General features: G+C 54.8%; 1 protein-coding gene across 7 annotated transcripts in view; it reads left to right on the forward strand.

Moving 5' to 3' along the window:
- Positions 1-431: 431 nt before the first annotated feature.
- SRL (sarcalumenin) overlaps positions 432-27,636 on the forward strand; it is a 38,037-nt gene continuing 10,832 nt past the window's right edge. For 2 of the 7 annotated variants that reach the window (XM_060648311.3, XM_060648312.3), the window contains exon 1: positions 1,615-1,869. In XM_060648311.3, the coding sequence (XP_060504294.1) occupies positions 1,809-1,869 (61 nt within the window). In that variant the 5' untranslated portion in view covers positions 1,615-1,808. Of the gene's footprint in view, positions 633-867; positions 1,259-1,607; positions 1,870-24,135; positions 24,155-25,283; positions 26,355-27,636 lie in introns of those variants that run through there. The other 5 variants (XM_060648313.3, XM_060648309.3, XM_060648308.3 and 2 more) reach the window with 5 other exon arrangements.

Consider the following 27,636-nt stretch of genomic DNA (forward strand, 5'->3'; position numbering starts at 1 on the left):
GCTCAGTCGGTTAAGCATCCCACTTTGGTTTAGGTTATGATCTCCCGGCTCGTGAGTTTGAGCCCCGCATCGGGCACTGTGCTGACAGCTCAGAGCCTGGAGCCTGCTTCAAATTTTGTGTCTCCCCCTCTTTCAGTCCTTCCCCAACTCACCCCTGCCTCTCCCTCTCGCTCTCAAAAAATAAACATTAAAAAAAATTTTTTTTAAATATCAGTCATTAGGAAAATGCAGATTGAAACTACAGTAAGATATCACTTCACGCCTACAAGAATGACTAAAATGTGAAAGACTGACCCTACCCAGGATCAGCAAGGATGTGGAGGAACTGGTGGCAGAAATGTAAAATGGCACAGTCACCTTAGGAAAAAGTTAAATGGACCCCCCACCGTGTGATCCAGCCACTCCCCTTCTGGGTATTTACTGGAGAGAAACGAAAGTGAACGTTGGTAAGTGGAATTGTATACAGATGTTCCCGGCAGCTCGATCGGTAGTAGCACAAACTTGGAGACAACCCGGTGTCTGTCACGAGGAGAGTGGATAGCAGATTGTGGCCAGTCCATACAGTGAAGTACTGTCCGGAATACAAAGGAATGAACTATCGATACACAACTGCAACGTGAGCACATCTCAAAGTAAGCATGCTGAGTGAAAGAAGCCGGATAAAAAGCACATACGATGTGGTTCCATTTACATCCACAAATACAAACTAATGTATAGTGAAGAGAGCAGCTCAGGAGCTGCTGGGGAGGGGGCTGGAGGGGGGAGGCATGAGGAAAACTGGGCAGTGAGGAATCTGGTCACTATTTTGATTGTGGTGATACACATATGTCAAAATGAATCAGATTTGAATAGCGTTCTGTGCTGCAGGTGGATTAGACCCCAGCGAAGCTGTGTTAAATGTAAAGCCCATAGAAGAATGGCCAGTTGACGTCAGTTCCTCTCCTCCGTGACCGACTGCCATGCTCACAGTGACACCCTCCCTCCAGCCTGACAAGCCAGTGTCTGCATTCCCTCAGCTTCAGAGAACTGGTTCTTAGGGGCTGTCATGTGCCATTAGGAAAACTGCATCAAACATCACATTGCAGACACGACAGAAGGTTCTGGAACCCCCATGTTACTGGAAATGGATCTCTGCTCACTGTCTTACATCATAGCACGGGACATGTCTCCTAGCTTCCCCTTTGTCCTTCCGAGGCATCAGCATTCTGTGTTTTCCGGAAGCCTGAGAAGGTTAAGCTCCTAGCCATCTACCTCAAAGGTCAGACGTCACAGGTTTCCTTAAGCAGCTATTGTGGCTTCACCCTCCTGACCGATCTGTGGGGGCGGGGGGGGGGTGTGTGTGTGTGGGAACGGCTGAAATGTCTGTCAGTGGCTGTCAAATAGAATCTCTCTCGCTTTGCCCTGTGGCTCCTTCATTCAGGAAACTGAGGCAGGTCAAGGTCAGTGACTTGGCCCAGACTTTAGATCAAGTTAGCACAGATGCTGAAAAGGCTCGGGTTCCTAAGCCCTAGACCTAACCCAAGGGATGCCCCACTTTTTCTCTACCACCCCTGCCCTGTGACCCATGTCACGTGACCCCAGGGCCGCTGGGGGGAGAGAATCCGGTCCGGGCTCTGCCTTCCGGGGCCTGACAGCAGGCACAGCAGTGGTGGAGCCAGCCTCTGCATGGCCTGTCAGGGTCTGCGCGGCTTCCCCATCACGTCCACCCAGTTGCCCTAGTGACTGTGTGACCCTTTCTCCCCCACCCGGCGCTGCCACCAGCCCTATAAATAGAGGCGAGGAGCAGCTGGGCTCTCTTGGCAGTCACCATGAGGGCGCTGGTCCTGCTCTGCTGCTTTGTGGCATCGCTCCTGCTCCCAGGACAAACAGGTATGACCCTTACCCCTGTCAGCCGGGCCAGATCACGACCCCCACGTGCCCTGAGGTCTTATGTTTACTGAAGGGGGGAGGGGAGAGAGGCTCAAGCGGTAGATGGTGAGGCCTCAGTGGTTCCTGGGGTTGATGGCAAACATGGACTCCTGGCATCGTCTCCATTCCTTTCTCCCTGGGGCCCAGGAGGAAATGGTACAGAGAACCTGAGAGACGTCGGGGGCTCCATGGGAGGCCAGAGAAAGTGGGAGCAGTGAACCGAGAGGTGCAGGCAGGCATGAGGCCTGAGCCAAGGGCTGGGAGCCAGAGGACAGGTCTGGCCAGTAGATGTTGGGGAAGAGGACCCCAAAAGTCAAGACTAGAGGACCCTTCTAGATGGGCGAAAAGAACCCGGTCTTGGAGCTGGAGGGGCCCCTGGAGGTCTGAGTTGGTTTGACCCTTCCCCCCCCCCCCCCCGTGGGGATTGGGCAGGGGCTGGGTTTGCATGACTGAACACCGGGCACAGTGCACAGAGTTGGGGGTTGTCTGGGGAACAGCAGGGTAGAAAGGAGGTCGGTTGGGAACAGGTTGGAGATGGAGTTGGGGATCGGAGCCAGAGTTTGGGAGAGGAGCAGGACCCCCTGCAGGGTATCCCTGGCCTGGGCTGGGGGCTCCACTGGAAGGGGGCTGGGGCATGTGTGCACGGTCTCCCTTTGATATCTCAGCACTTTGTGTGGCAGAGGCGGTGGCTCAGGTTACAGCGTGGGGGTTATTTCTAGGCATGGAGGGGACACCAGATCATTTGTCACCTCTCTCTTCCCGAGACTTCTGCGGCTAGGTCTCGCTTGATGGTGCTTTGGGGGTGATCTGGGGACCCCCAGGCATCTGGGTCTCCTGCTTTGTCTTTTCATGAGTGGCCGTCTTCATCTGCACCGGGGACCACAGGGCCAGAGCCCCAGCCGCTCGGGTCTTTGAGATTCTGTGTGTCGAGGTCCTCGACCCAGCCAGGAGGGCAGGTAGCAGGCAGGAGCAGAAGCTGTTCCCTCAGGGGGTTAGGGACCTAGGTGGGGGGATTCAGCCTTGTGAACGCCGCTGGGCCCTGCCCTTGTCTGCCCTTGAGTTAATTTGGGCCTTGCAGCGCTGCTGTGGCTGGAGCGGTGAGGATTCCAAGCGGCTGTCAGGTGGCTAAGTATGGAAACAGCCGTGTAATTGGATCCTGAGCCCCAAGCCACTGCTGCCCTCTCCCCTTCACAGCCCCTGCCCTGCTCCGCCCAGCCCCAGCTGCCGCCTTGCTTCCACACAGCAGGTCCGGGGACTCTTAGCCTTTTAGGGACATCCTTCATCTTTCCTCCCAACAAGGGAACTGGACATCTGGAACGTTCCATAAGGCCTGCCTGGGGATCTTGCTGTGGGGGAAAGGAGGCAGGCAGGCATTTTGTGCGAAGATCCTGTCTGTGCATGTTCCTTCCTTCCTGGACTCTGCAGTGTGGCCCAGTCCTGGCTTCCAGGGAGGGGTTGTCCACCATGTGCAGGGTCCCCTTTCTCCCCACTCCTGCTCACCAATTGGGCTGTGGGCTCTTCTCCTGGGGGGGGGGGTGAATTTTATCACTCTACCAGCTGTAGATTACCGCAAAGGCAGCTGTCTCCTGTACCCGCTAGGAGGTTCCAGCCGTAAGGGTGGCTTCTCCCTGCCCCCATGATGACAGTCCTTCCTACTGGTTGATTTCCCACTGGAATTGTGCCACGAAGTAAATGCCACCTTGCCCAAAGGCAGCAGCTTTGCTCCTGAACTTCCCACCCTATTACTGGACCCTCATTTCCATCCCGCTGCTGGCTGGATGGCAGGCTGACCTTCTGTCTAATCCAGCTTCCTGCTCCCCGGGGATGGAGGGGGCCTTACAGAGCTGTGCTTCCGTCTCTTGTCCCCATGTTGCCCCTGTGGTCCTCTGGACCGAGGCAGCCTCTTCTTGTTCCCTAGCAAGGGACCAAGTACCTCTCCTGATGCTAGGACGCAGCCGGAACTGCCGTGGCCCCATCACCAGACACCTTGTAAGTCTCCACCCCCTGACCCAAGGCCTCTGGGCATTTTGACCATTGGGGTCCTCCTCTTTGTCTTGGGGACTTGGCCTGGTCACAGGCCTGCTCAAGGACAGGGGAAGGCAGCCTCGAGTATTGTTGAGGTAAGAGAGTGAAAGCTGGAGGAACCAGAGATGTGTACAAGGTCAGGCAGTGAATTAGGGACAGACAGTCTCACCCCTCCTCCAAGAGTGGGGTGGTGGGGGTGGCCAGCGCTGAGAGAGCATTTGGGTTCAAGCTGCTGGCGTCTGTTAGGCTGGGTTCGGGACTTCTTTGCTTCCTGCTGCCTGCATGATGCAGAGGTTGGGGTAGAAGGGGATTCTGAGTCCGTTCCTTCCTCCAGCCTAGCCCTGGTTTGGCCTGCTTGCGGCCTGCTCTGGCCTCCACCCTGCTGTCCCAATAATGAGAAGTTGGTGCATGCTGGGGCTGACCGACCCCTCTGTGAGAGATGAGGGTCTGTCAGGAACCCCTTTGTGGCCCCTCTTCACCCACCCTAGGCTGGCTATTTCCAGAAAGAGGCTGTGTTCGTGTTCCCTCAACAGGGCAGCCCAGCTGCTGCGATCTCCACCTTGAGGAGGGGTCATGAGCTCAGGGGTTTTGGGGAGAGGACAGAAGCCTTTGCAGTGCCCCCCGCAAGGTGTGATTCCTGGCTCGGTGCAGCCAGATGAGCCCACAGGGAGAAACTAGTCTGCCCCTTCCCACATCGAGTCTCCAGAGCACTCACTGGGATTTGCTAATGGATGTGCACGCTTTGCTTAGTGGCCTGTGGAACTAGAGTTTGGGAAATGCTGTTTTTGACCCTCGCCTGGGTGTGGCAATAAAAGTCAGAGAGCTGGTTCAAGGCAGGTCTGAGCTGGAGTTCAGGTGTCCTTGCTCCCCCGGAAGGGGGTCCAGATGAGGCCAGCTGCGTCCATCTGGCTGTTTGGTGCTCACTTAAGTGTGGTGGGCTGGGAAGGAGCCTAATCCCTACAGACACAGGAGGAAGATGGCTGTTGCTCTCTGACAGGGTCCCAGGGCCAAGGACAGGGTCTAGGTGCCGTGGCTCCTGGTCTGGGACGAGGGTACATCCGGGAGAGTGGGCAGGGGTGGGGTCTGCCACTGTGGGGTGCTGGGCTTAGCTCTCTCCAGGACACCTTCCCTGCTCCAAATCCCAATCCAGACCCACTCACAGCACAACCTTATGTTTAAATGCTGCCTGGGTGCAAAGCCTTTTCATTCCAACACCTCACCACATCTCACTGTGTACTAATCATCCCAGATTTATCAGGTACCTCCTGTTGTTTAGGTCTGGTACTGGGGGAGTTCACATGGGCGTTTCGCCCTTGGCATGCTTACAATCCGGTACAGGAGATAGGGTGTCTTCTGCCTTGTGGCCACACACACACGCGCACACACATGCGCGTGCGTGGGCCACACGTGAGTGTCATGAGGGAAGCACAGGTAAAGTGAGGTAGGGTGGAAGTGCCTGGGGAGATCGGTTTTAACTGAGTGAGTCAGGAACTGTTTATAGATGAGGGAATGTTTGAGATGGGCCTGGAAGAAAGTAGCATCGAGATGTGGAGTGACGGAAGGAAGAAGATTCTACTTTAAGGGAGCAGGATAAACAAACTCATGCTGTCAGGAGAGGTCGGGGCTCTGGGGAGAACTGGGCGAGGATAAGGGCAGGCAGAGCAAAGTGGGGGTCACGGGGAAGGTCCTTGGAAGGCTGGATTGGGCCTCTGAAGGGCCACGTGTGGTCGGCTGATGAGGAGGGCTTTGCTCTGTGGATGGTGGGTAACCTTTGAGGGCTTTGGAAGCATCCGTCCAGCAGGTGTTTGGAGGGAGGGGGAGGACGAGGGAGGCTGACTAGAGGACCTTGTCAGAAATGCCAGTTGGAGTGGGTGTGAGCTCCGCAAGGCAGTTTGGGGGGGTGGGCGGAGAGGAGGGCCAGACCCAGCAGGTAGCTGCGGTGAAGTCCACTGGACCCCAGCGAGCCAGGGCCAGAAGGAGACCTTGAGGGTCTCGTGTGGGTCACTGGAGGTGTGATCTTGCCAGAAAAATGAATGAATGAATGAGTGAGTGAATGAATGACCAGGAACATTAAAGAACAGATTTTAAAGGCTCAGTTTGGGTCATTATGAATTTGAGGTGCCAGGGAGACATCTGGGTGGAGATCCTGGATGTTGGAGGATGGAAAGTCAGGTCTGGAGGTCCGGACATGAGATTCATTTGGGTGAAGATGAGGCTGTTGCAGAGAGAGGAAAAGAAAAGATACAGGGATGGTCGTTGGGCAGTGCCACATTTGGGCAGTGAGCGGATTTCAGGAAAAGGGGAAGAGACCTGGGAAGAGGCAGTGACCTGGATGGAAGCCAAGGGAAGGGAACATTCTGTGGTTTTTGTTTTTTGTCTTTTTACATTTTTTAACATTCATTTTTGAGAGACAGAGACAGAGCACAAGCAAGGGTGGGGCAGAGTGAGAGGGAGGCACAGAATCCGAAGCAGGCTCCAGGCTCTGAGCTGGCAGCACAGAGCGTGATGCGGGGCTCGAACCCACGAACTGTTAGATCATGACCTGAGCAGAAGTTGGATGCTCAACCGACCGAACCACCCAGGCACCCTGGGAAGGGCGCATTCTAGAAAGGCGGTCGGAGGGATGAAATGCCAAAGAGATGCCGGGGAAGATGAGGCGTTAGCTTTGATACCCTGAGGTCACAGGCAGAGCACGAGGGCCTTACGTGCATCTAGCGAAGGCGCAGAGGCAACACATTTGGACAGTGGGCTCAGGAGGGATAGAGACGTGAGAGTAAGTGGGCAGGGGGTTTGTGGATGTAGCAAATTTCCTTTTCAACACTAGGAAGACGAAGTGTGTTTATGGGCCAATGGCAAGGGTCCTAGGAGAGACAAGGACTGACAGACACAAGGTGGCGAGGAAGTGACCAAGATGCCAGACGTGCAGGAAGGGTGGGATAGGTCTTCGGAGACATGCCATAGCACTGTGGAGACCTCAGAGGGACACTGCACATTCCAGGCAAACTCAGGAGCCAGCCAGGGAGCTAATATAGGGTGTAGGGATCCTGGCCTACACTACGATTGCCATGGAGGGCCTGGAGGGTCACCGGGTCGGGGGAAGGAACCAGATAGATGTTCCAAGAACCCATGAGGTGGAAAGGGAGGCCGGTTGCCCCAAGTTGCATGGTATGGAACAGCAGGGCCGAGGCCAGAGCCTGGTCCGTGGTGCTGCAGGAACACCCACCAGGCAGAGCCCGGAGACGAAATCAGTGACCCAACCTTTTTGTGTCAGTGAAAGTTGGTGAACGAGCCCCCTCAAGCCAGATGCTGTGGAGAATAGGGCAGAGTCTGATCCCAAGCTCCACCATGTAAGGTGTACGTTCAGCAAATGTCCCCTGGGCCTGCAATGGGAAAAGCTCTGTATTTGGACTCCATCAGGATCTGTGACTTAGCGGGAGCTGGCTGGGAGGCACGCGGTGAGTTCCTCGGATGTCGGCCTCGGTTCTCATTCTTCTTGTGGAACAGAGACAGTCCCAGGCTCAGGTTTCCTCTGGGGTTTTTTTCCTGGCTGGGAGGACTTGGCCGTGCCCATTGGCGGGACTCATTTTGGGATCGGGGAAGTCCTGTCCCGTTTGGTTTCAGCCCCATCCTCCTGCAGCCCTGAAGGTGCTTTTGTTCAGAGTCAAGGTCCCAGGCAGAGACATGCCTGCACTTGTCAGTTCCCTATCCTCCCTCACAGAGGGCTCCACGGCCGCCTTTCCTGAGCTGCCTGGTCTTAGGGTGGGGGGCTTGGGCTGCAGAAGCAGTCCCTGCTGTTAGGACGTCAGCCGTTCACACCCCCCTAGCCAGGGCCTGCAGCAGCCAGCTGTACAGAGAGCAGGCCACCCTTCCCAGCCGCTCTGGGGTGGGTGTGCCCAGGGGCCTGATCCCGAAGAATCACCACCATGAGACTGTGGTTCCGGCAGCCAGCTCCTGCCTGGCACCACCCCAGAGGCCTGTCTTCCCTGGGACTACCTCATCAGAACCACACGAAAACATAGTCTCCATGGCTCTGTCCGCTCCGAATCCTGGTCCCCAGAAGGATTTCGAGTAGAACGCTGGCTTAGCTGGGGCGGGCTCCCTGGCTTCACTGCAAGAATGTTATGCAGTGAGAAAAGGCTTTTCTCCTTCGACACTTTGGGGGACCCTCCCCCCAGGGGTCCTTGTCCTTCACCACCTTGGCGGGACCCTCTTGTCCTCTGTCACTCAGAGCGCTAAAGGGCAAAGAGCAGGTGTGGGTTGTGTGGCCAGCTCTGGGGAGGAGAAGGGCCCGGCGCAGAGTCAGAAAGGGGAGACGGGCCTTCCCTGGGGAGCCCGCCCTGTGTTGGGAACAGAATGGATTCATGATTAGGGGCGAGGAGCAGTGTATGGTCGGCAAGTGATGTAAGAATGCAACTGCCTTATAATCTGGGTACTTGCCCAGAGAATACAAAGTGTGCGAATTCAAAGGGATACGTGCACCCCTGTGTTTATAGCAGCACTGTTAATACGATAGCCAAATTATGGCAGCAGCCCGAGTGTCCCTTGATAGATGGATAAAGACGATGTGGTACACACACACACACACACACACACACACACACACACACACACACAGTGGAATGTCAGTCATAAAAAAGAATGAAATCTTGCCATTTGCAACCACACAGATGGATCTAGAGAGTATAACGCTAAGCGAAACAAGTCAGAGAAAGACAAATACCATGTGATCTCGCTCATATATGGAATTTAAGAAACAAAACAAACAAGCAAAGGGAAAAAATAGAGACAAAGCAAGAAACACACTCTTCACTACAGAGAAAACACTGATGGACACTAGAGGCAGGGGATAAGGGGATGGGGGAAATACAGGGTGGGGATTAAACCGTGCGGTTGTGATGGGCACCGGGCGTTGTATGGAAGTGTGGAATCACTCTCTTCTGCACCTGAATCTAATATTTACACTGTCTGTTCATTAACTGGAATTAAAATTAAAAAGTTAAAACAGAAAACAGAGGCGCCTGGGTGGCTTAGTTGGTTAAGTGTCCAACTCTTAGTTTCTGCTCAGGTCGTGATCTCATGGTTCATGGATTTGAGACTCAAGTCGGCTCCAAGCTGCCAGTCAGGAGCCTGCTTAGGATTAGGTCTCTCTCTCTCTCTCTCTCTCTCTCTCTCTCTCTCTCTTTCTCTCTCTCTCTCTCTCTCTCTCTCTCTCTCTCTCTCCCTCTCTCTCCCTCCCCACCCCTCCCCCACTCTCTCTTACCTTCTCATTCTTTGTCTCTTTTGAAATAAACGAACATAAAAAAGACAAGCGAGATATGAGGTGAAACACAGATCTGGACACGGCGGCAACCGAGAGGGGGCAGGACTGGAGAGAGGCAGGAAAGGGGGTGATGATGGGGACCCCTCTCTGAAAAACCAACTTTCTGGCCCCAACGCCAGGCTGTGTTCACCATGAGGTCCTGGTCAGCCACACTGCTCGGACAGGAACAGGCTGTCTCTGCCCCAGGAGCTGACTTCTATTTGGGGAGATGACACACACTGAGAGAAAATGTAACTAACACCCGGGCAGCTCTAGTTGGGAGTTCAGAAGAGGGCTGGAAGGTCGGCCTCACGGAGGGGCAGGGTTTCAGCTGCACTGGGAGGAAGGGGGACAGTCGCTGGACTGTCAGCTCCGAGAGGGCACGGGCTTCGTGTTTGGTTAATTTGCTCACCGCTGAGTCACCAGTGCCTAGCCTGGCGCTTGGTTCACAGAAAGCCCTTAATGTCTGATGAATGAGGGGGTGGTTTGTGCAGGCAGAGGAGGAAGAGCATCTGGAGGTGGTGATCAGAACCAGGAATGGAGACGCTGGGGGCATTGTACTGGGAGTGGTAGCGATGAGCTCAGCTCTGGCTCGGGTGTGGGGCTCCTGTTGGTGGGGTCAGACCCCCCTGATGGGCGAAAGGCCTGGAACACTGAGCCAGGTGGCTCTCCCTGGGCCCTTGGCATACTGCAGCCCCTCTCCTTCTCCTTCTCAGATATTTTTGGATCCTTCTAGAGCAGGGACTGCATTCTGAGCTCAAACAGGTGCAGGCAAAGTCTGGCCTGGAGTTCTGAGCCCGCAGGAAGTGGGTTGTGTTGGGAGCTCAGGCCAGGGGAGAGCCCTGGGGTTTGGGAGCCCCCGCCCCCCCCCACCTTTCCACCAGCTCACCGCCAAAACTGCGGCCCCTGGTCCTCCTCCAAGTGGCCATTTGGTTAGGATTTGGCCAGCCCAGTTGTTTCCCATACAAGTTTCCCTAGGTGGCAATAGTTAAAGACTTGACAAAGCCATTGCCTTGAAAATGACCTCTCTGTCCTATGGTTCCCCAACTGCCTGTTCTGTGCACCTGCACCTTCCAGAGAGGCTTCTGGCCACTTCATTGGTCCTTTTTTTTTTTTTTTTGCCCTCCCACCCCCGCCCCTGTGTTCCCTCCTACCCTTTATTTCAAGTGTCAGGTAGTAGAAGATCACTTATTTCTCTAGCTTATCTCAGGGGGTCGGGACACCAGGAAGGGGTCTGGAAAAATTGGAGAAGGGTCACAGCACTTGCTGTGGCCTGGGGAGCCCCTCCTGGCCTCAGGAATGAGCCTGGGTACAGGCTGTGAGGGGAGTAGAAGCCCAGTGGCAAATCTACCTTTCTCCTGTCTTCTGCCTCAGTTTCCCTCCTGAATTGGTAGTTAGACCAGCAGTCTCTTCACCGGGAGCCCTATCACCTGAGGCTGCCCGCACTGGGAGCAGAGCAGCCTGCCTGGGATGGGACACACAGCGACCATAGGGCCGAGCAAACACTGGCTTTGTCACAAATTTGCCACCAAGCCCCTTACCATTTTGCACCTGTTTGTTTGCCCATAAAACAAGATAATTATACTTGCCCTATTTACAGCATGGTGTTGTGATGTGACTAAAATTAAAAAAAGGCTATCAGATGCTTAAAATGTTTTTTTGATATTAGATACTTTTTAAGGTTAAAAGGACTGTGACAGTAATTACAGGCTATCGCTGCTCTCCCTGGTCCTCTGGCTTGACACCTGCCACCGGTCTCCTCAAATATCACGAAACATGAACAATGAAGGGAATCTGTCAATATCTCTGCCCCTTCTCAGGGCTGTTAACATCCTTTGGATTCTCTGTCCTCAAAGAGCTTACAAACCAGGCTGTGGGGGGAGGCAGCCCCCACTCATGACCGGCTGAGGGAACCGTATAAGGCACATGTCACAGGGTCTAAAAATAAGTAGCCTGAGTGTGCAGAGAAGGGGAGTGGGTGGGAGAGGGCCGTGGGGCTGGTGAGAGCACCACCGCTTAGTGTGAGGGGGGTCAGGAAGACCTCGTGGGGCCAGGCCTCAGCGCTGTTCCTGTGTTCCCCTCCTGGGGCCATCGGAACCAGTGGCCGTAAACCTCATGCCTTCCAACAACAGAAACTTAACCTCTCGCAGTCTGGAGGCCAGAAGTCAGAAATCAAGATGTTGGCAGGCTTCACAGGAGGATCCTTCCTGCCTCTTCCAGCTTCTGGTGGATCCTTGGCCTTCCTTGGTTTGTAGACGCGTCTCCGATCTCTGCCTCTGTCCTCACGTGGCCCCTCCTCTGTGAGTCTCTGTGTGTCCTCTGCTTTTTTTCTAAGGACATCAGTCATCGGCCTTAAGGCCCACCCTAATGCAGTATGGCCACCGCTTAACTACTTATATCTGTACAGGCCCTATTTCCAAATAACGTCACATTCTGAGGTTCTGGAGGGATGGGAATTTGGGGGTGGAGGGCACCCTTCAACCCCTCAGGCTCCATAGCCTTGGACCCAACGGCTGAGTGGTTGCTGGCTCTGAACATATAGTTCCCGTCTCTCTCCTGGGTGGTAGCCCTCTACTGGGCACAGATGGCACCTGTTTCCTTCGTCCTCTCTCTGGCCCCACCGCCCACGCTATTGCCGTAGCAGCTAATTTGGAGCTCTGCTGACACACCCAGTACAAACGTGTTGAACGAATGGACCGACAGCTGGCTGGGGGCAGGCGATCCCAGGAGGCCACCTAGCCTTCTGCTGGTGCTGGGGAGGATGGCGGGGGGCATGTTCCAGCTCCTTGTTGGGTGTGCTCAGGTATGGATCGAGATAGAGTGGGCCTGTCCTGGGGACAGGAGGCTCTGTTTCTGGGCTGGTGTGTGGTGGAGAAGAGTCGCAGGCCAAGAACCCAGAGACTGAGGCCCAGCAGCGTTAGGCCTAGCTCTCCCTCTCCGGGTGGGTGCCCGGCCCCTTGGAGTCTCCCACCCCGAGTGCAGCAGGAGAGTAAGCGGGGCATGGAGTCACCTCCTAACATTCTGCAGGAGGTCCTTGGAGAGCCAACTTCCAGATGAAGGTTTGCATCCTGCCATCTCTGCCTTTCTGCCCCCTCCTTGCCAGCAGCAGGAACGCCCAGCTGTAAGGATGGGCATGTGGGTGTCCTCGTGGCAGACTTAGGGGTCCCTGACCCCGAGTCTGGGGTGTCAGGGCAGCTCTGGAAACTGGTGGCTGTGGCTCTACTGCCCTGTCTCTGCTTCGTCCTGGTTCTGGAGGAGAGCAGGGTTGGGGACAGGTCTCCACTGTCTGCTAGCCTTTCTAGAAAAGCTGACCGCACTTACCCTGGCATTCCTTGCTCTCCTCTGTCTGGCTTGTCCCTCCAGTTAGATGCTGTGTGCTTAAGGGGAGGGTCTTAAATTCAGGAATGAAGTTCATGGTTATCACAGTAACCTTTTGAGCTGATAAGGCAACTACTCCTAGGACCCTTTGATCACAAAAAGAAAGAAAAAAAGAAAAAGAAAAAAATAGGCCTGGGCTGCTTAAATGACTTGACCCATGGGTACTTCTGTGGTTATGAATCCCAGTCTCAAATCTCCTTTCTTCTGGAACTCTCTGCCACTGAGTTGAGGGAAGGCCTTATATTTTGCTACCATCATCCATCCATCCACCCATCCATCCATCATCCACCTGTCCATCCATCTATCCATCCATGCATCCAAAGTCTGTTCAAGGTACTGGGAAACAAAATCTCTGACGAGGAAACCAAATAAGTAAGTTATTTAGTTTATTGGACAATTATAGGTGCAGTGGAGAAAAAGGTTAGGTTGGGGAGAGGGGAAGGCTAGTTGGGAGACAGTGTCACCAGGGTGGTAGGAGAAGGCCTTGCAGAAATAGTGACAAGGAGCCAAGATGTAGGGGAGGAGAGTGGAGAGCTGGGCAGCTGTGTGGGGAGGGCATTCCCAGCAGAGAGCACGGAGGCCCGGTGCGCTTGCTCATAGAAAGCAAGCCTGTGTGGAGGAGGGGGCTGCCAGAGCATGTGCAGAGAGGGAGCACGTGTGGGGAACAGAGGGCCTGGCGCTCCTCCCTGAGCAGTTTCACAACCCAGGTGAGAGATGTCAAGCTAGGGGTGGGAGAAATGGTTAGGCCGAGGATAGATTTGGAAGGTAGACAACAGGTTTTTTTAAAAAAAGATAGCTTTATTGAGACATAATTCAAATACATATAATGTGTCCATTTAAAGTGTGCAACTCAGTAGTTTTTAGTGTTTTCACAGATATGTGCAACCATATCTTGAGCAGGGAAGGAGCAGAGAGAGAGGGAGCCACAGAATTTGAAGCAGTTTCCAGGGTCTGAGCTATCAGCACAGAGCCGGATGCAGGGCTCGAACTCACAAGCTGTGAGATTATGACCTGAGCCAACGTCAGATGCTTAACCTACTGAGCCACCCAGGCGCCCCAATGTTTATTTTTGAGAGAGAGAGATACACAGAGTACGAGCAGGGAGGTGCAGAGAGAGAGGGAGGCACAGAATCTGAAGTGGGCTCCAGACCCCGAGCTGTCAGCACAGAGCCAGACGTGGGGCTCAAACTCCTAGGCCGAGAGATCATGACCTGAGCTGAAGTCGGCCGCTTAACCGACTAAGCCACCCAGGCGCCCCTTTTCCGTTTTATTATTGATGAAACAAGCACAGAGGAGTTGAGACAGAGGCTCACGTTTCCGCTGCTGATTAGGAGAGCAAATTTGGCCCCTAACTCTGTCCTTCTCTCTTTCTCTTCCTCCCTGAGGGTCCCAGGGGTCCCAGGGCTGCTCCCTGAGCTGGGCAGCTGTTTTCAACCACCAGGCTTCCATTCCTCAGGCAGGTTCTGTGAGAGCCTCCCATCACCAGCCACATCTGCTTCTTTGTGCTCTTCTCCTGGGAATATCCCCTGGCAGGGTAGCAAGGCCAGCTAGACCCCAGACCCGTAATGTCCCCACAGCTGATAAGCACCAGCCTTGCAACAACCCCCGCCCCCCTCGCTGAGTGCAATTCAGTGGCTTTGAGGAATGGTCCAGGAATGGAACTTTTTTAAAAATTTTTATATGTTTTATTCATTTTTGAGAGACAGAGACAGAGCACAAGCTGGAGTGTGGCCGAGAGAGAGGGAGACACAGAATCAGAAGCAGGCTCCAGGCTGTCAGCACAGAGCCCAACGCAGGGCTCGAACCCATGAACCTCGAGATCGTGACCTGAGCCCTAGCCGGACGTTTAACCGACTGAGCCACCCAGGCACCCAGAATGGAACTTCTAACTAAGCTCTTCTCTCATCCTTTTTGCAAATGGCTTTGAGCCACGCCTTGAGAAGGGCTGACCCGGGAAAGAGGCTCACTACTCTCTGGTGCTCTCAGGGCATCCAACAGACATTTGCTGTGCTGCCAGGCCCCGTGCTGGACCCCTGTGATCCCACTGGGGAAACACTGCAGGCCTTGGTCTCAGGGGACTTCTCTTCCATGGGGACACGAGTTAAAGGCTGCCACAGGGAGTGCAATGGGAACACAGAGCAGAAGCGTCTCAGTACTGGGAGGCCCCAGGAGGCCTCCCGGGGATGGGCTTCAAAGCTGAAGTCTGATGTGTGAGCTGGAATTAGCCAGGTCCAGGCAGTGGGGAGTGGGCGACAGTGAGTCTGGCAGGGAGGATACCGGTTGGAAATGCACGAGGGCTGAATGCGGTTTCTTAGAGAATTCTGCAGGTGTTCATTGTTTGAGTCCTGGAGCTCATGGCTTTCTTAGGCACTGTGGGGACACGAAGAGGCTTTGGGACCACAGGTGCACCAGCCAGAGTCAATGACAGCCTAGGAGGGAAGATTGGACACACGCACCCCTGCCCCCCCCGAAGGTCACAGCCACATGGGACAGGGTTGCATCACGTGGCTCAGTATAGACAGTCATGGACACTGAGTCAGCTGAGGTCAGTGAGGGGACCAACCAGGTGGCTTGGAGAGGTGAGAACTGGAAGATGTCATAGAGGCATCGGGACCTGGCAAGAGGGAACAGGTGAGGCCGGACCTGCTGAGAAGCAGGTAGTGGTGTGACCTCTTATGGGTTGGTTCTCAAAAGGTATGTTGAAATCCTAACACCCCCCCCCCCCCCCCCCCCGTGCCTCCAAATGTGGCCTTATTTGGAAATCGGTTCCTTGCAGATGTGGTTAGTTAGCCTGACTGGGTGCCCTTTGAAGTGGAGGAGGAGAGATGCAGAATAGAGACACAGGGAGAAGGCCGTGGGCCACGGAGGTAGACATGGGAGACACACGTGGATAGGCCAGGGACTGCCGGGAACCAGCAGAAGCGGAAGAGGCAGGAAGGAGCCTCCCTGAGCACCTTTGGTAGGAGCACGGCCCTGCGGACACCCTGAGTTTGGACTTCTGGCCTCCAGAATGGAGAGATAATAATACACTTACGTCTCTCTCTTCCCCTCCCTCCCTTCCTCCCTTCCTTCTTTCCTTCCAGTGTTTTATTAGTTTCAGGTGTACAACATAGTGATTCGAAAGGCTTCCATGACCAGGAATTGAAACATTCGTGCTGCTTTAAGCTGCCCACGTTGTGGTGCTTTGTTATAGCAGCTATGGGAAACGATACCAGAGCAGGCTCAGGCTTTGGGGCGGGGGGGGGGGGGGGGGGGGGTTGCTTATTGTGTGTGGCCGGCCGGCAGGCAGGCCACTGGCTGGAGCTCCTAGATGTGGCCTGGCAGAGGCTGCGTGGGGCCCTTGGTGTTGATCAGGAAGGGTCATCCCGGGGACAGTGAGTGCGGAATGTTCGCTTGCTCTTGCCCCGCCCTCCGGCCTGCCCTTGGCTTTAACCTTCCTCTCCCCAGGGGAGCCCCGTGGGAACCAGAAGAGTGCTCACCCTGACCTGCCTGGTCACCAGGCTGCTGAAGGAAAAGAAAGGTCTGGGTAGCAAGAGCCTCATTTGCTCTCAGTGTTTGAAGAGACAAGAACCCAGACCCTTGGCGACACTAACTCCAGCAAGAAGCTTCCTTGGGGGTTTAACTGCCTAAAAGGATTTCTCCCTAGGGGTGGGGATTTCCAGAGAGGGGGGCCCTTTGGGAGAGAGAGAGCCACCTCTCACCGGGAGAATGTGGCCCACGTGTCTGAGGGTCAGTGGGCTAGGACACTTGGGGATACAAACCGGCAAGCCTGCTCCCAGGGGAGACATAGGATTTCTAGAACATCCTACCATAGATCGGCCTGGATATTCTTTCCCTGTGGCATTCCAAGCTCTGAAGTCCTCACTGAGGGTAATGGATGGGTTTGCTCTAGAGGCTTTGGGAGTTTGTACCGTTCATGGAGCGGGGAGAAGTCTTCTTCCTTTTCCCTTGTGACCCAGACTCTGGAAGCCTCTTCTCGTTGGGGTTGTTTGGCCTCTGCAGTCCTGAACTCAGAAACTAAGAGTTGATCTCATGTAACTTTCGTGGAACCAGCTGACCTTTGTCCCCCGATGACGGGGACAGTGAATCCCTCCCTGCATCCCCTACCCCCACCCTACCATGATACCAGAGCACCCAGAGTGATGGGAAACACAGGGCTGGGCTGGGTGCAGATGGCCTCGAGGAGCTTGAACCTTACCCCAGTCCTTCCCAAGGTCTCCATCGAGATCTGTGCTCTGGGACCCAGCCTGACGTCAGAGTCCTCAGCTGGTACTCACTGGGAGGCCATGCCTTATAGGAGCAATGAGGGGGAATGAATGAGCGATCCCAGGAATGCTGGGTCTCAGGGCAAGGGCAAGACGTGGGCATAATGCATTAGAAACATCAAGGAGAGAAGAAAGTCGTAGCTGGGTGGAACCCCATGTGAAAGACCAGGGCGAGGGCTACAGAGACCTTGGTTTAAGTCCAGCTTTGGCTCATTAGGCGGCTTCCAGCTGGCTCTTTAGCTCTCTGTGCCTCAGTCACCTCTGCTGTGAGATGGATGGATTGGGCTAGTTAATTTCCAAGGTTTCTTCAGTACTACAAATCTCTAACGTGAAAATAATCAAAACAAGAATGAGGTTTGGCGCCACCAGTGTAAGGACCCAGGAGTGGAGCACATGTGCTGTGAACTTGGTAAAGTCCTCTGGGAGAGAAGCTGGAGAGATCTGGCATCTTGTCTGGATAGCGGTTTTGCGGGAAGGGTCTATGGGCCGGAGTATGCAGGGCAACTCACGGGGCACAATATTCGTTATTGCTGCTCTAGCCTCTGCCCTTGGTTTGACCTTCCTCCATAACCTTCCCTGAGCAGACTTGGGGGGAAACAGCTTCTCGGTCTTCTGGAGGTAAGATCTGCTCAGGACACCTCACCGCCAAGCAGGTGTGGGGCAGGCCTGGCTCTGTCATTGGGGCCGCCTGTGGTCGTGCAGACCCTTCAAAGCTGTGAAAACATTAGCTCTGATTTCAGCCGAGCGGGACAAGCTGAGTGCCATTCTCTCTCTCTGTCTCTGTGGTGCAGTCAAAGCTACTTTCTCAAGGCCTGAGTCATTCCTAAAGGGCTTATCGCCCTGTGCTCGCTTATTCCAAGGACGACGAGGGCGGTCTGTCACGGTGGTGGCCTCTCTGGTTGTGTTGCCGCTTCTGAGAGCTGAGAAGGAAGGGCCCTTAGTTGCTCCTCCTGCAGACAGCGCCTCTCACCCGTCCTCGCACACAGCACACAGAGTGGGCTTCGGCACCCCCTGAGCATGCATTTGTGCTGGGGGTGACGTGTGGGGTCACTCCTTCAGTGGTGGGGCAAAGGGATCTGGGAGGCAGGGGAGAGAGAGGAAGCTATGCATTCCTTCGGAAGTTTCTGGGTGAGGGGCGCCAGGGTGGCTCAGTCAGTTAAGTGTCTGACTTCGGCTCAGGTCATGATCTTATAGTTCATGAGTTTCGGCTCCGCGTCGGGCTCTGTGCTGACAGCTCAGCCTGCTTCAGATTCTGTGTCTCCCTCTCTCTCTCTGCCCCTCCCTCCCTCCCACTCTGTCTCTCTCTCTCAAAAATAAATAAACATTAGAAAAAAGAAAGAAGTTTCTGGGTGAGTCAGGGCTGACTGGAAGTGGAGGTCGGTCATCACAGGAGTCAACGTGGGGCTCAGCAGGGTGAGATCTGGACTCCAGGAGTTTTGACAGCTGAGGCCCATTCCTGTCCCCGGGCCAGCTGGAACCTTATGGAAAGAGTCAGGCTACCCCCAACACGCCCACAACTCCTTGTCCAGGCTGCTTCTGGCCACATAAAGGGGATAAAGAGCCCCGGGCAGAAAGACCACTGACCTACCCCCCACCCCCACCCCCCCCCCACCGAAACAGCGGGTAGGAAGGATTAGAGTGAAGGTGAGCCAGCTTGGCTCCTGTCCAAAGCTTGTTCTGTTTTGGCCCACTCAGCGAACTTGGGATTTGGCCTGGCATCTTTGTTCTTCTAGGAAATGAGCATTATTATCTCTAACATTGTAGAATGCTTTTAAACGTTATCTGATGCTTAAAATACTTTGAAAGGGTTGGCAAAGGAGGTATTATTACCTGCATTTTATGGACCAGTGGAGTTGGTGCGGGGGCGGGGGGGAGGTGTTGAGGAGCAAGGTCACACTGCTGGTTAGTGAGACACTGTAGAGCTGTCCTGACTTCTGACCACATCCAGAAGCCAGTCTGGCTCTGGGTCTCGTGGCAAAGGGAAGCCCCGAGATGTGGTTCGGGTCCAGGCTGGGAAGGCATCACGTCCATTTTCCAAGCTTGAGAATTAAGCAGACTTCCCCTCACTTCCCCCCCGCCTTGGGGTTGAGGTGGGTCTGATGTCATTGTTACCCCCACATCCAAGCCTCTGGTGGTTCTGATCTGATCTCAAGGCATCCGTCTGACTGTGACCTCGGGGAGCCACATTGCTTTGGCTCTTAGCGGGTGTCTCCATGCCTGGTGACCAGAAGTCCAGCCATAGCCCTCCCAGAGGCCAGCCTCTGGATTGCAGGGGGATTCCATGTCATTGGGTGGGGAGGTGGGGGGGTGGAGGAAGCCAGCCACCTGTCTCAGGATCCAGCCTCCATCTCTCCCTCCTTCCTTCCCTCTCCTGCCCAGCTCAGTCCCTCTGAATGGAGGAAGTATAGTCCAGTGACTCCTACAAGGATTTCTGTTCACTTCAGGAAGGGCTGATCTCTGGGAAAACTGGATTTTCCACAGGGTATCCTGTTGGTAATTAAGTCACACTGAGGGGTTAGGACTTTGATGGTTTACTTCTTCCAAACTCATTTGCCTTTCAAATGTGAGTGCTCATCCACATCCATGAATCCTCTGGGCATCAGCAACAGGAATGGTTGTGGGATTGTGGGTGATTTCTCTCTGTACCCCCCGAAGCAAGAATTCCCAGGAATTAAGGATGGGGAAGGGGGATGGAGTTCTTCTGTCAATTCTCTGGACTTTGTGGGTTAAAAGCAATGGTCTTGAAGTCTTAATCCTTTTTAAAGGGAGAAGGAAGAGGGTACAGTGAACAGTTGCTTATCCTGAGGCTGGCTCACCCCCTGTCCTTTCTGGGAATTGGTGTCCTGGTGCTGGGAAAGCCCATGGACTCAGAGTTGGTGGAGTTCTGGCTTCTAGAACCAGCCCACTGCTAATTGGTTTAACCAGACCTGTGACCTTGGAGCAGTCACTCCTCAGAGTTTCAGGCTCTGGATCACAGTGAAATCAAATGGCTTGGTCTGTGAGGGGGTCCCTTTGGACTCCCAGTCCCATGGTGTCCTTGTCATTGTGTGCTGTCTCCTGGGTGAATCGTTTTGGGGCCAGAGTCCAGCCAGGGACTAGCTGTCCTGGTGGGATTAACCTTGACTTCAGGAGCTTGGCCAGGAGGCCAAAGAAACCTTCCAAAGATGGCTGCCTCACTCACTGCACCCTGGTCCCCTTGTCCGGGGAGGAAGAGGTAAAGGCTAACAGAATGGCGAGAGAGAGGGCCTCAGGGTTCTGGGAGGATGTGGACACTTTCTTCTAGGGTCCTTCTCAGTGTTGGCATCTGCAAAGCTGTCTGAAGACTCATCCAAGAAGCAAAGGAACAAAGGGCCCTGAGTGGTGAGCGTTTGCTCTGTAAATAAGGTCAAGAAAAAAATGTCTAAGACACCAAAAGAGGCTGCCGACCATTGGCCCGTCCAGGAGCGTTCAGAGACAAGACCTAGGACACAGAAGGGGTCGGTGTGCTGCTCTGACTCCGTTTCTGAAGGGTGCACTTGAGGCACGGCTGATGAGCTGTCTGAGTGTTGGGGTGAAGGACAGCCTGGTGAAAGACGTGGGACCGTCTGGATGCAAGACTGGTATTCCTGACTCCTGGGTACAGATGTGTCCAGGGTTAGAACTGGAAAGTGATTGTCCCCCTGGGGCTTTATTACTGATGACTCATCTGCATAATTGTGTCTGAGTGACAGTCAAAGGTATTTTACCTGTGTGTGACTTTGTGGACTCAGTAGTTTCAGTTGGATGAGAAGACGTGGAGGATAACCTTGGCCAGTCCTTAGAAATGTGTGCTGAGGAGTCTTGGACAGGTGGGATTGAGTTTACCTTCTATTCCGTGGAGGCACTGAATACATTCAGCACCTCGAGGTGGGTTCAAAACAGGTCAACTAAGCAGCATCTCGGGTTCTGACCTGCCGATCTCCGGCTTCAGCTTCAACACAGACTCCCTGATGCCTGGCACGGAGGGTTGTCACACGTTAGTGCTTGTTAGAATCACCTTCTGAAACACGCAGATTCATGCTGACCCAAACCTCAGAGGTTGGGCGTCTGTGCTTGGAAAGCCCTGCAGCTCTTGGATACCACCCGCATGTGGCCCGGGAGCTCTGCTCTGTTTCTTGGCCCAAGTTCTAGCCCATCCCTGGAATGCTTGTCGGGCAAACAACTGGACTTTCCCGTGTCTGCTTTAAGAACATGAAACTCCTTTGGGAAGCGTGAAGTTCTGCGTGAAGGAAAGACACCACCCAGCTCCGTGCTGGGCACACGATGGTCAGCAAAGTCAGCAGATGCCACAGTGGGGGATCCTTGGGCTGTTGGGGAAAATGATCAAGAGGAGGCTGGTGGAAATTTTAGGGACAAGGCGAGAGAGGCAGAAGCAGTGACTGTCACCCCCCCTCCTTAGGCAGTGGGACTGAATAGCTCCCAAGAGGAGCTGCTGGCAGGAAGTAAAGGGGTGGCTGAACCCCAGTTCCTTTATCTTCCTGCACCCCCTAACCAAATCCATGGAACTCTAGCTTTCATGGGACATGGTTTGTAAGCTACATGGGAGCAGAACAAACTCTAGACTGAGGGCCATGAACCTGGGCTCTGTCCCAACCCTACCTTTGACCTTGGGAAAGTCTCTCAAGGTCCCTGGCCAGAGCTTCCCCCTCTGCGGTTGGACGCAGCAAGGCCCTTGGTGACTCCACAGTTTTGAGTCCATGTGGAAAGTGCTTTGCAAAGGGTTAGGAACTGGGAACAATCAAGTGTTTGGTTGGTAGTAGAAAGAGGAATTGAGCCTGGGGTCCCTGCTGGGACTGTGGAGGGGGCAAGCCACCGAAAGGCTGACCACAAAGATGGCAGAGGTGGTGTCGGGAGAGAAAGCAGAGCCGGTTTATGCCATGCTCTGCCCGGAGTGTGAGTGGGGCTCGGGCCTCAGGCTGTCCAGCACGCGGGCCTTCCCGTGATCTCTGGGGTGGAGCTGGGGGCTTGCTATTCGTGTACTCTGACGTAAGCACCCGGGCCTGTCCAGGGGCAGGGCGGCTGCCTTGGCAGCCGCGCCTACAGTACAGTACTGCGTGTCCTGGGGTGGACCAAGACTCATCTTACCGGGCTCAACTCATTCAGGGTATCCTGGGTCCTCTGTGCCCTCCCCCACCTCCTCCAGGGGCCATTGGGGGCTCCAGCTAGATGCTGGAGAGATCAGGGAAGAAGGGAAGACACTGGATTTGATTTCATGGAATTACACTGAATTTAATCAGAGGCTCTTGAAGCCTTTGACTGCCTCCCAGAGGAGAGATCAGGCCCAATGGCACAGCTGCTTCCTGGGGATTGGGCTCTGGGGGCCCGATGGCATAGCTTGTTTCACGGAGGGACTTTCTGTCAGAGATGTTATTTTTAGCCTGGAAAAGAAGGTCACAGGGCATGAAGGCATCACCCTTGGTCTCTTTTGCTCCAAATTGCTTAGCAGGTCAGTGACGGCTTGACATTAAATCGTAAAACCCAGGAAGGGTGTGGATATAAATGTGTATACACACACGCACATACCTGAATTCCTGTCCGGGTCCCAGGAGTGCAGTGAAGTTCGTGGTAAGCCCCCAAAATCTGGGGTCCTCATTTCCCTTGGGATTATGTAACCCTTTTACTCTTACCAGGGACAGAAGGTATTTTATTAGAAATTAGAAACTTATTAGAAATTTATTAGAGAATATTAGAAACACCTCAAGTGGTCAGACCCAGAGTATATTCCACCCACCATCCCCACCATCACCATTATCTCCACCATCACCATCATCACTGTCACCACCATCATCATCATCACCAACACCATCACCACCATCACCATCCCCGCCATCATCATCATCAACAGTAGAAGGCAAAAGGGACCTGTGGAAAGGGCTGGATTCACCAGAGGAGGAGCCTGGATTGCTGCTGTTCCAAAGGCACAGGCCAAGCCTTGGGTGACTCATCCAAATTGGAAGCCCCCCGTGGGCACACGAGTCAGGAGGGCCAGGAGCAGAAGCCTTGGGTTTAGGATTATTTGGTTTATCAGTGGTTTGCAGCTTTGGCTGCATGTTAGAATTACCAAGAAATTTTTTTTATTAAAGTTCTGATGCTGGGGATACATCCTAATTCAGTCAGAACTTCTGAGGAGAGAGGAGGAATGGCACAAGAACTGGGTGATTCCAATGTCCAGCCAGTGCCCAGAACCAGCGGTTCAGACGCAGTTTTATCAGGTGGTGTAGACTAGTGCTTCTGGAAACCAACTGCCTGGGCATCTTGTGAAAATGCAGATTCTGATTCAGTGGGTCTGGGCCAGGGTCCCAGAGCCTGCATGTCTCCCTAGCTCCCAGGTGATGCCGGTGTTGCAGGTGCCTGGACCACACTCCGAGGCGCGGTACCCTGCTCCAGGGCCAGGCAGTCTCCTCTGAAGCTCTGTGGTTAAACGGCCTCCGCCAGTTACCAGCTGCGTGTTGGGCAAAGCATTCAGTGTCTCAGATTTCAGTCCTCTCAGCTGTAACACGGGGATAAGCGTAAGACTTGTCTTACAGAAGCAAGTGACATTAAATACATTGAGTAAGATCAGTTCATGTTTTATTTATATAAAGTGCTTAAGCATTGCCTGGCGCTCTGAATAATTCTGCACATGTATCTCATATGAAATATATTACATGTGCCTTGCTGCTGAGAAGGACTGTCAGTCTCTTTGGGTTAAACCAAGTTCCCACCATAGATTTCTCTCCAGGGAGTCGAGGGGTCAGAGATGCAGCAAAGAATCAGGACATATAGGTATTCTGGAGGCAATGAAGGAAAATTTTAGTGAGTAACCTCCAGTTCTCCCTCTCTGAGGGACCAGAAATTCTTATTGTACCCGGATGTCACCACAGACCTCTCCATAGCACTTTCTGTGGGCCAGGCAGTGTCCCAGGCTTGGGGAACACAGGGAGGATTAAGCCTTGGCTCCCATGGTTCAGGAGCGGAGAGAAGGCATGTGCAGGGAGGGGTGCGAAGGGATTCTCCTGTGCACCCCTAAACATAGTTGGCGTGGAAGGCCTGGATGAGGAGTAGGTAATTCTGGGTTCCAGTCACCCAGATGGTAATCGAGGAGGTCGGCTGAGGTCATGAACGTCAAAGTGTCCTATCAGTGTAAGTGGTTCCTTTATAATTAAAGGCGTCTGAATTTCCTCCTTCTGAATTTGATAACAGGTTGCCACTGTGGGGATTAATGTGAAAATATTTGTTCCTCGACCCTGGAGACTGCCCCAGCTTTCAGGAAACAGGATGGGTGGGTACTCAGAGGCGAAAGAGGGACCCCAAGAAGTGGCTTTTCTTTGTGGGATGTAGAGATGGGAGTACCAGGCTGTCCCCAGCAGAGGTGGGATGCTGCTTCCTTCAGAAAGCATCTCTGTGAGTCAAGGGAGCCCTGGGGCTGTCTCACCTACCTCAAGGCAAGGGGCCAGTGGCCCTTTATCTCTCTATGCTTGCAGAGTCCCCCTTCTTACACAGGTCCTGACCTGAGTGGGAGGGGTCAGAAGGAATAGGCCCAGTCCTTTCTTCTGACCCCATTTTGCACATGAATCACACTTTACTCCTGAGAGAGGTCTCCCACACTTAGAAGGCCCCTACCTCCCTCTCTCCTGCTGCCTCTGTGCTCTCAGCTCTCCTGGTAAAGCCATCAGTCCTAAGAAGGGGATCCCCTCGGGAAGGGGTTGGCTAAGGCCGCTGGGAAGCTCTTGGCCCTGCCTGTTTTGGATATCTCCTCCTCCTCCTCGGGCCACATCCCCTGTAATCTAAGGTAGCAAGGCCAGCAAATGCCTGCCCTGAAGGGGACAGAGTTGGATGTGTGACTTAATAAGGCTGAGAGCCACAAGTAATCCCCTAAGTACTTGCCGTGTAACCTAAGATGATTTGGCCCGCATACACCTGTTTTCACTCCTTTGCTGATAGCAGTATAAAAAGCATGCTGGTTAATGACTCTAGGAACTGACAGGGGCGGAATGTCCATGCATCTGTCCTATCTTGGAAAGGTCTCCTGGTGAGCCTGGCTGCACGTGCCTGCTGCAAGGTTGAGGAAGGCCTGGAAGGGATCTGAGTTTCCCTCCCTGAAGCCATCAGGACCCAGCTGAGGCTCGAAGAGTCAGGGCCAGCGTGGGGCCCTCAGGGTGGCTCAGCCATTCACTCCTCCAGGGGTGGACAGTGGTGAGAGCTGCCTTCCACATCTTGGGAGGGAGGCAGAGAAACACTCACTCTGCTCGCCTCCAAGGGCAGTTACGAAGAGCAGGAAGGTGCGTCGCCGCACGCCCCGGTCCCCGCCTCACTCCTGGAGGACAGGAGCTAGGTTGCGTTAGAGTCTTTAGAGAAGCAGAGTCAGTGCCAACCCCGTGAAACTGACCAATGGTGTTCTAATCATTTAGAACTGCAAGTTTCCGCCTCGGGTGGCACAGAAGATGTTGGCAATTTGTTGGAGAATCATTTCTCTGCTGGAGATGCAAGTCTAGAGGAGAAGGAAAGGGCGCTTTATGCGGAGGCCGCCCCTCGAGAGAAGACCCTGCTCCTTCACTCCCCGGATGGCAGGGAGGCTGAGGGCTCGGAGCAGACAGCCGCCGGGGCCCCCGCTGCTGCTGCTGCTGCTGCCGCCACCGGCCCGGGCTCTGGTCCCGAAGCCAGCCTCTCCAATGCCTCAGCCTCAAAGTCAGCTGCCCCCGGGGACCCTGCGGGGCCTGGGCAGGAAGAAGCAGGCCCACCAGGAGGGGAGGATGGGCCTGAGGAAGAGCTGGGTTCGGGAGAGGGCCCAGGACAGGAGGGGGTTCCTGGGGAGGCCGAAGGACAGACTGGGAGTAGCATGGTCCCTGAAGAGGCCAAAGAAGTCGTAGGCAACCACGCCGAGCAGGGGGCAGCAGTAGGGACCGCACAGCTTGAAGGCTCGGGGGGCATAGAGGTCAAGGAGGCCCATGCCCCAGAGACACAGCAGGAGGACAGTCCAGGGCCTGATCAGGAGCCAAAGGTGCCAGACGGAACCTTGGACCTGGACACAGAAACTGAGGAGGGGGCTGAGGACCACGGGGAGCCCACCCTCACCCTGGCCTCGGAGACCGGCAGTGCACAGAGCTTTGAGGCGGGGGGCACCCAGGAGGCCCAGCGCCCTGAGGCCCAGGCACCAGGGCTAACTGAGGAGGGCCTGGATGTCTCCTCTGAAGAGGAGAGTGGTGACCACAGCGGAGATGAGGAAGGAGAAGGCTCTGTGTCCGAAGAATCCGAGGAGGACAGTGGTGACGGGGCTAGTTCAGAAGAAGAAGAGGAAGAAAAAGAAGAAGAACAAGAACAAGAAGAACAAGAAGAAGGGGGCACCCTGGAGGAAGCCGGGGAACCCCAGGAAGCAGCAGCAACTGCAAGCCCTGGGGACGAGGGGACCCAACTGATCTCAGAGGAATCAAATACAGGGCCTGAGGGGGACGAGACAGAGGAACCCGACGAGGGGCCTCAGGGTAGGGGGTTCCCGGAATTGGCAGACCTATGTGTGGTGGGACAGGGCGCGGCAGGGGAACCCCCCAGTCAGCTCCGGGTTTGCTGGATGGAGGCTTGGCCCACCAGGTACCTGCGGGCTGCTCCTTAGCCACTAAGCCCTGTTCAGAGGGACCAGTGGGAGGCTGCACAGTGGAGGGGCCAAAGGAACCTGGTCACTTGGGAGTTAGGCCCTCAGGAGCCTCCCTGCACTTAAACGGGGACCAGTGCAGGTCCCCTGAAGGACAGGTGATGTAGTGGCAGGATTTGAGGCCCTGTCGCAGCAAGCTGGTGGAGAGAGGTGCAGGTAGGGTGTGGTTGGGAGGCCCCTGGGGTCTCCCCTTGAAGGCTAGGCCAGGTCCGGTGGGGTGAACAGAGACCAGGGTCAGGATGGTGATAAGAAATCTCAGGCTGGGGGTGACACTGATGTCGCACGGATGCTCACCTGGAAAAGCAGCAGCCTCCCCACTCAGCATGGGGAGTGGGGAGCAGGGGAGGGAGGCGTAGCACAGCCCACAAGTCGCATGGGAAGACGCTGGCCTGGACCAGAGCCCAGCTGGCTTTCAGGGTGGAGGCATGGGGCTCGGCCCTCGCTTTCCAGCATGGCTTCCCCACAGTTTGCCCTGTGGGATTTAGTTTCCGCGCTGCTTGTCGGGTGCTCACACACTCTCTAAGCCAGCAGGCGCCCCCCCCCCCCCCCCCCCCCCCCCGGCTTTTCCCGCCTCCCCTCTGTGCTGCCCAGGCTGATCCCTGCGGAGAATCCCACTCCCGAGCTGCTGCGTGAGGCACATGGATGCTTCTCTGCTCCCTTCCCTTGTGGAACCCGTCTCCCTGTGCCCCTCACGCCCATGTCCATCCCACCCAGCACAAAGGCTGTGATATCAGAGGCCCATGGCATGGGCATCCCTCCCTGGGAGCCTGCAGGCAGTCATGGGCATCTCCCGCTTGGGCGAGAAGCAACGGTGCCCCCCTACCCACCCCCGCCCCCAGGACTCCCAGGCAGAGCTGCTCCTGCCCATGCCCCACCGAAGCCTGTGTGAGGCTGATAAAATTCTCATTTCATCAGGGCAGTTATTTGCTTAGAGCCCAGCCCTGACTTCCAGTGCTCTTAGGGTGACAGGCAGACTCCTATAAACCACTCCTGTCTCCTGTCCTCGTCTTCACCCAATTCAGTCCTCACAGTGGGCTCTTGGGGAGGTTTTCCGATGCCCCCTCTGAGACCTCATAGGCACCCTTCTTAGCCCCTCACAGCTTCTGGGCTCTTTC

The sequence above is a fragment of the Panthera onca genome, chromosome E3, assembly GCF_046562875.1.
Source record: "Panthera onca isolate mPanOnc1 chromosome E3, mPanOnc1 haplotype 2, whole genome shotgun sequence".
Lineage (NCBI taxonomy): Eukaryota > Metazoa > Chordata > Mammalia > Carnivora > Felidae > Panthera > Panthera onca.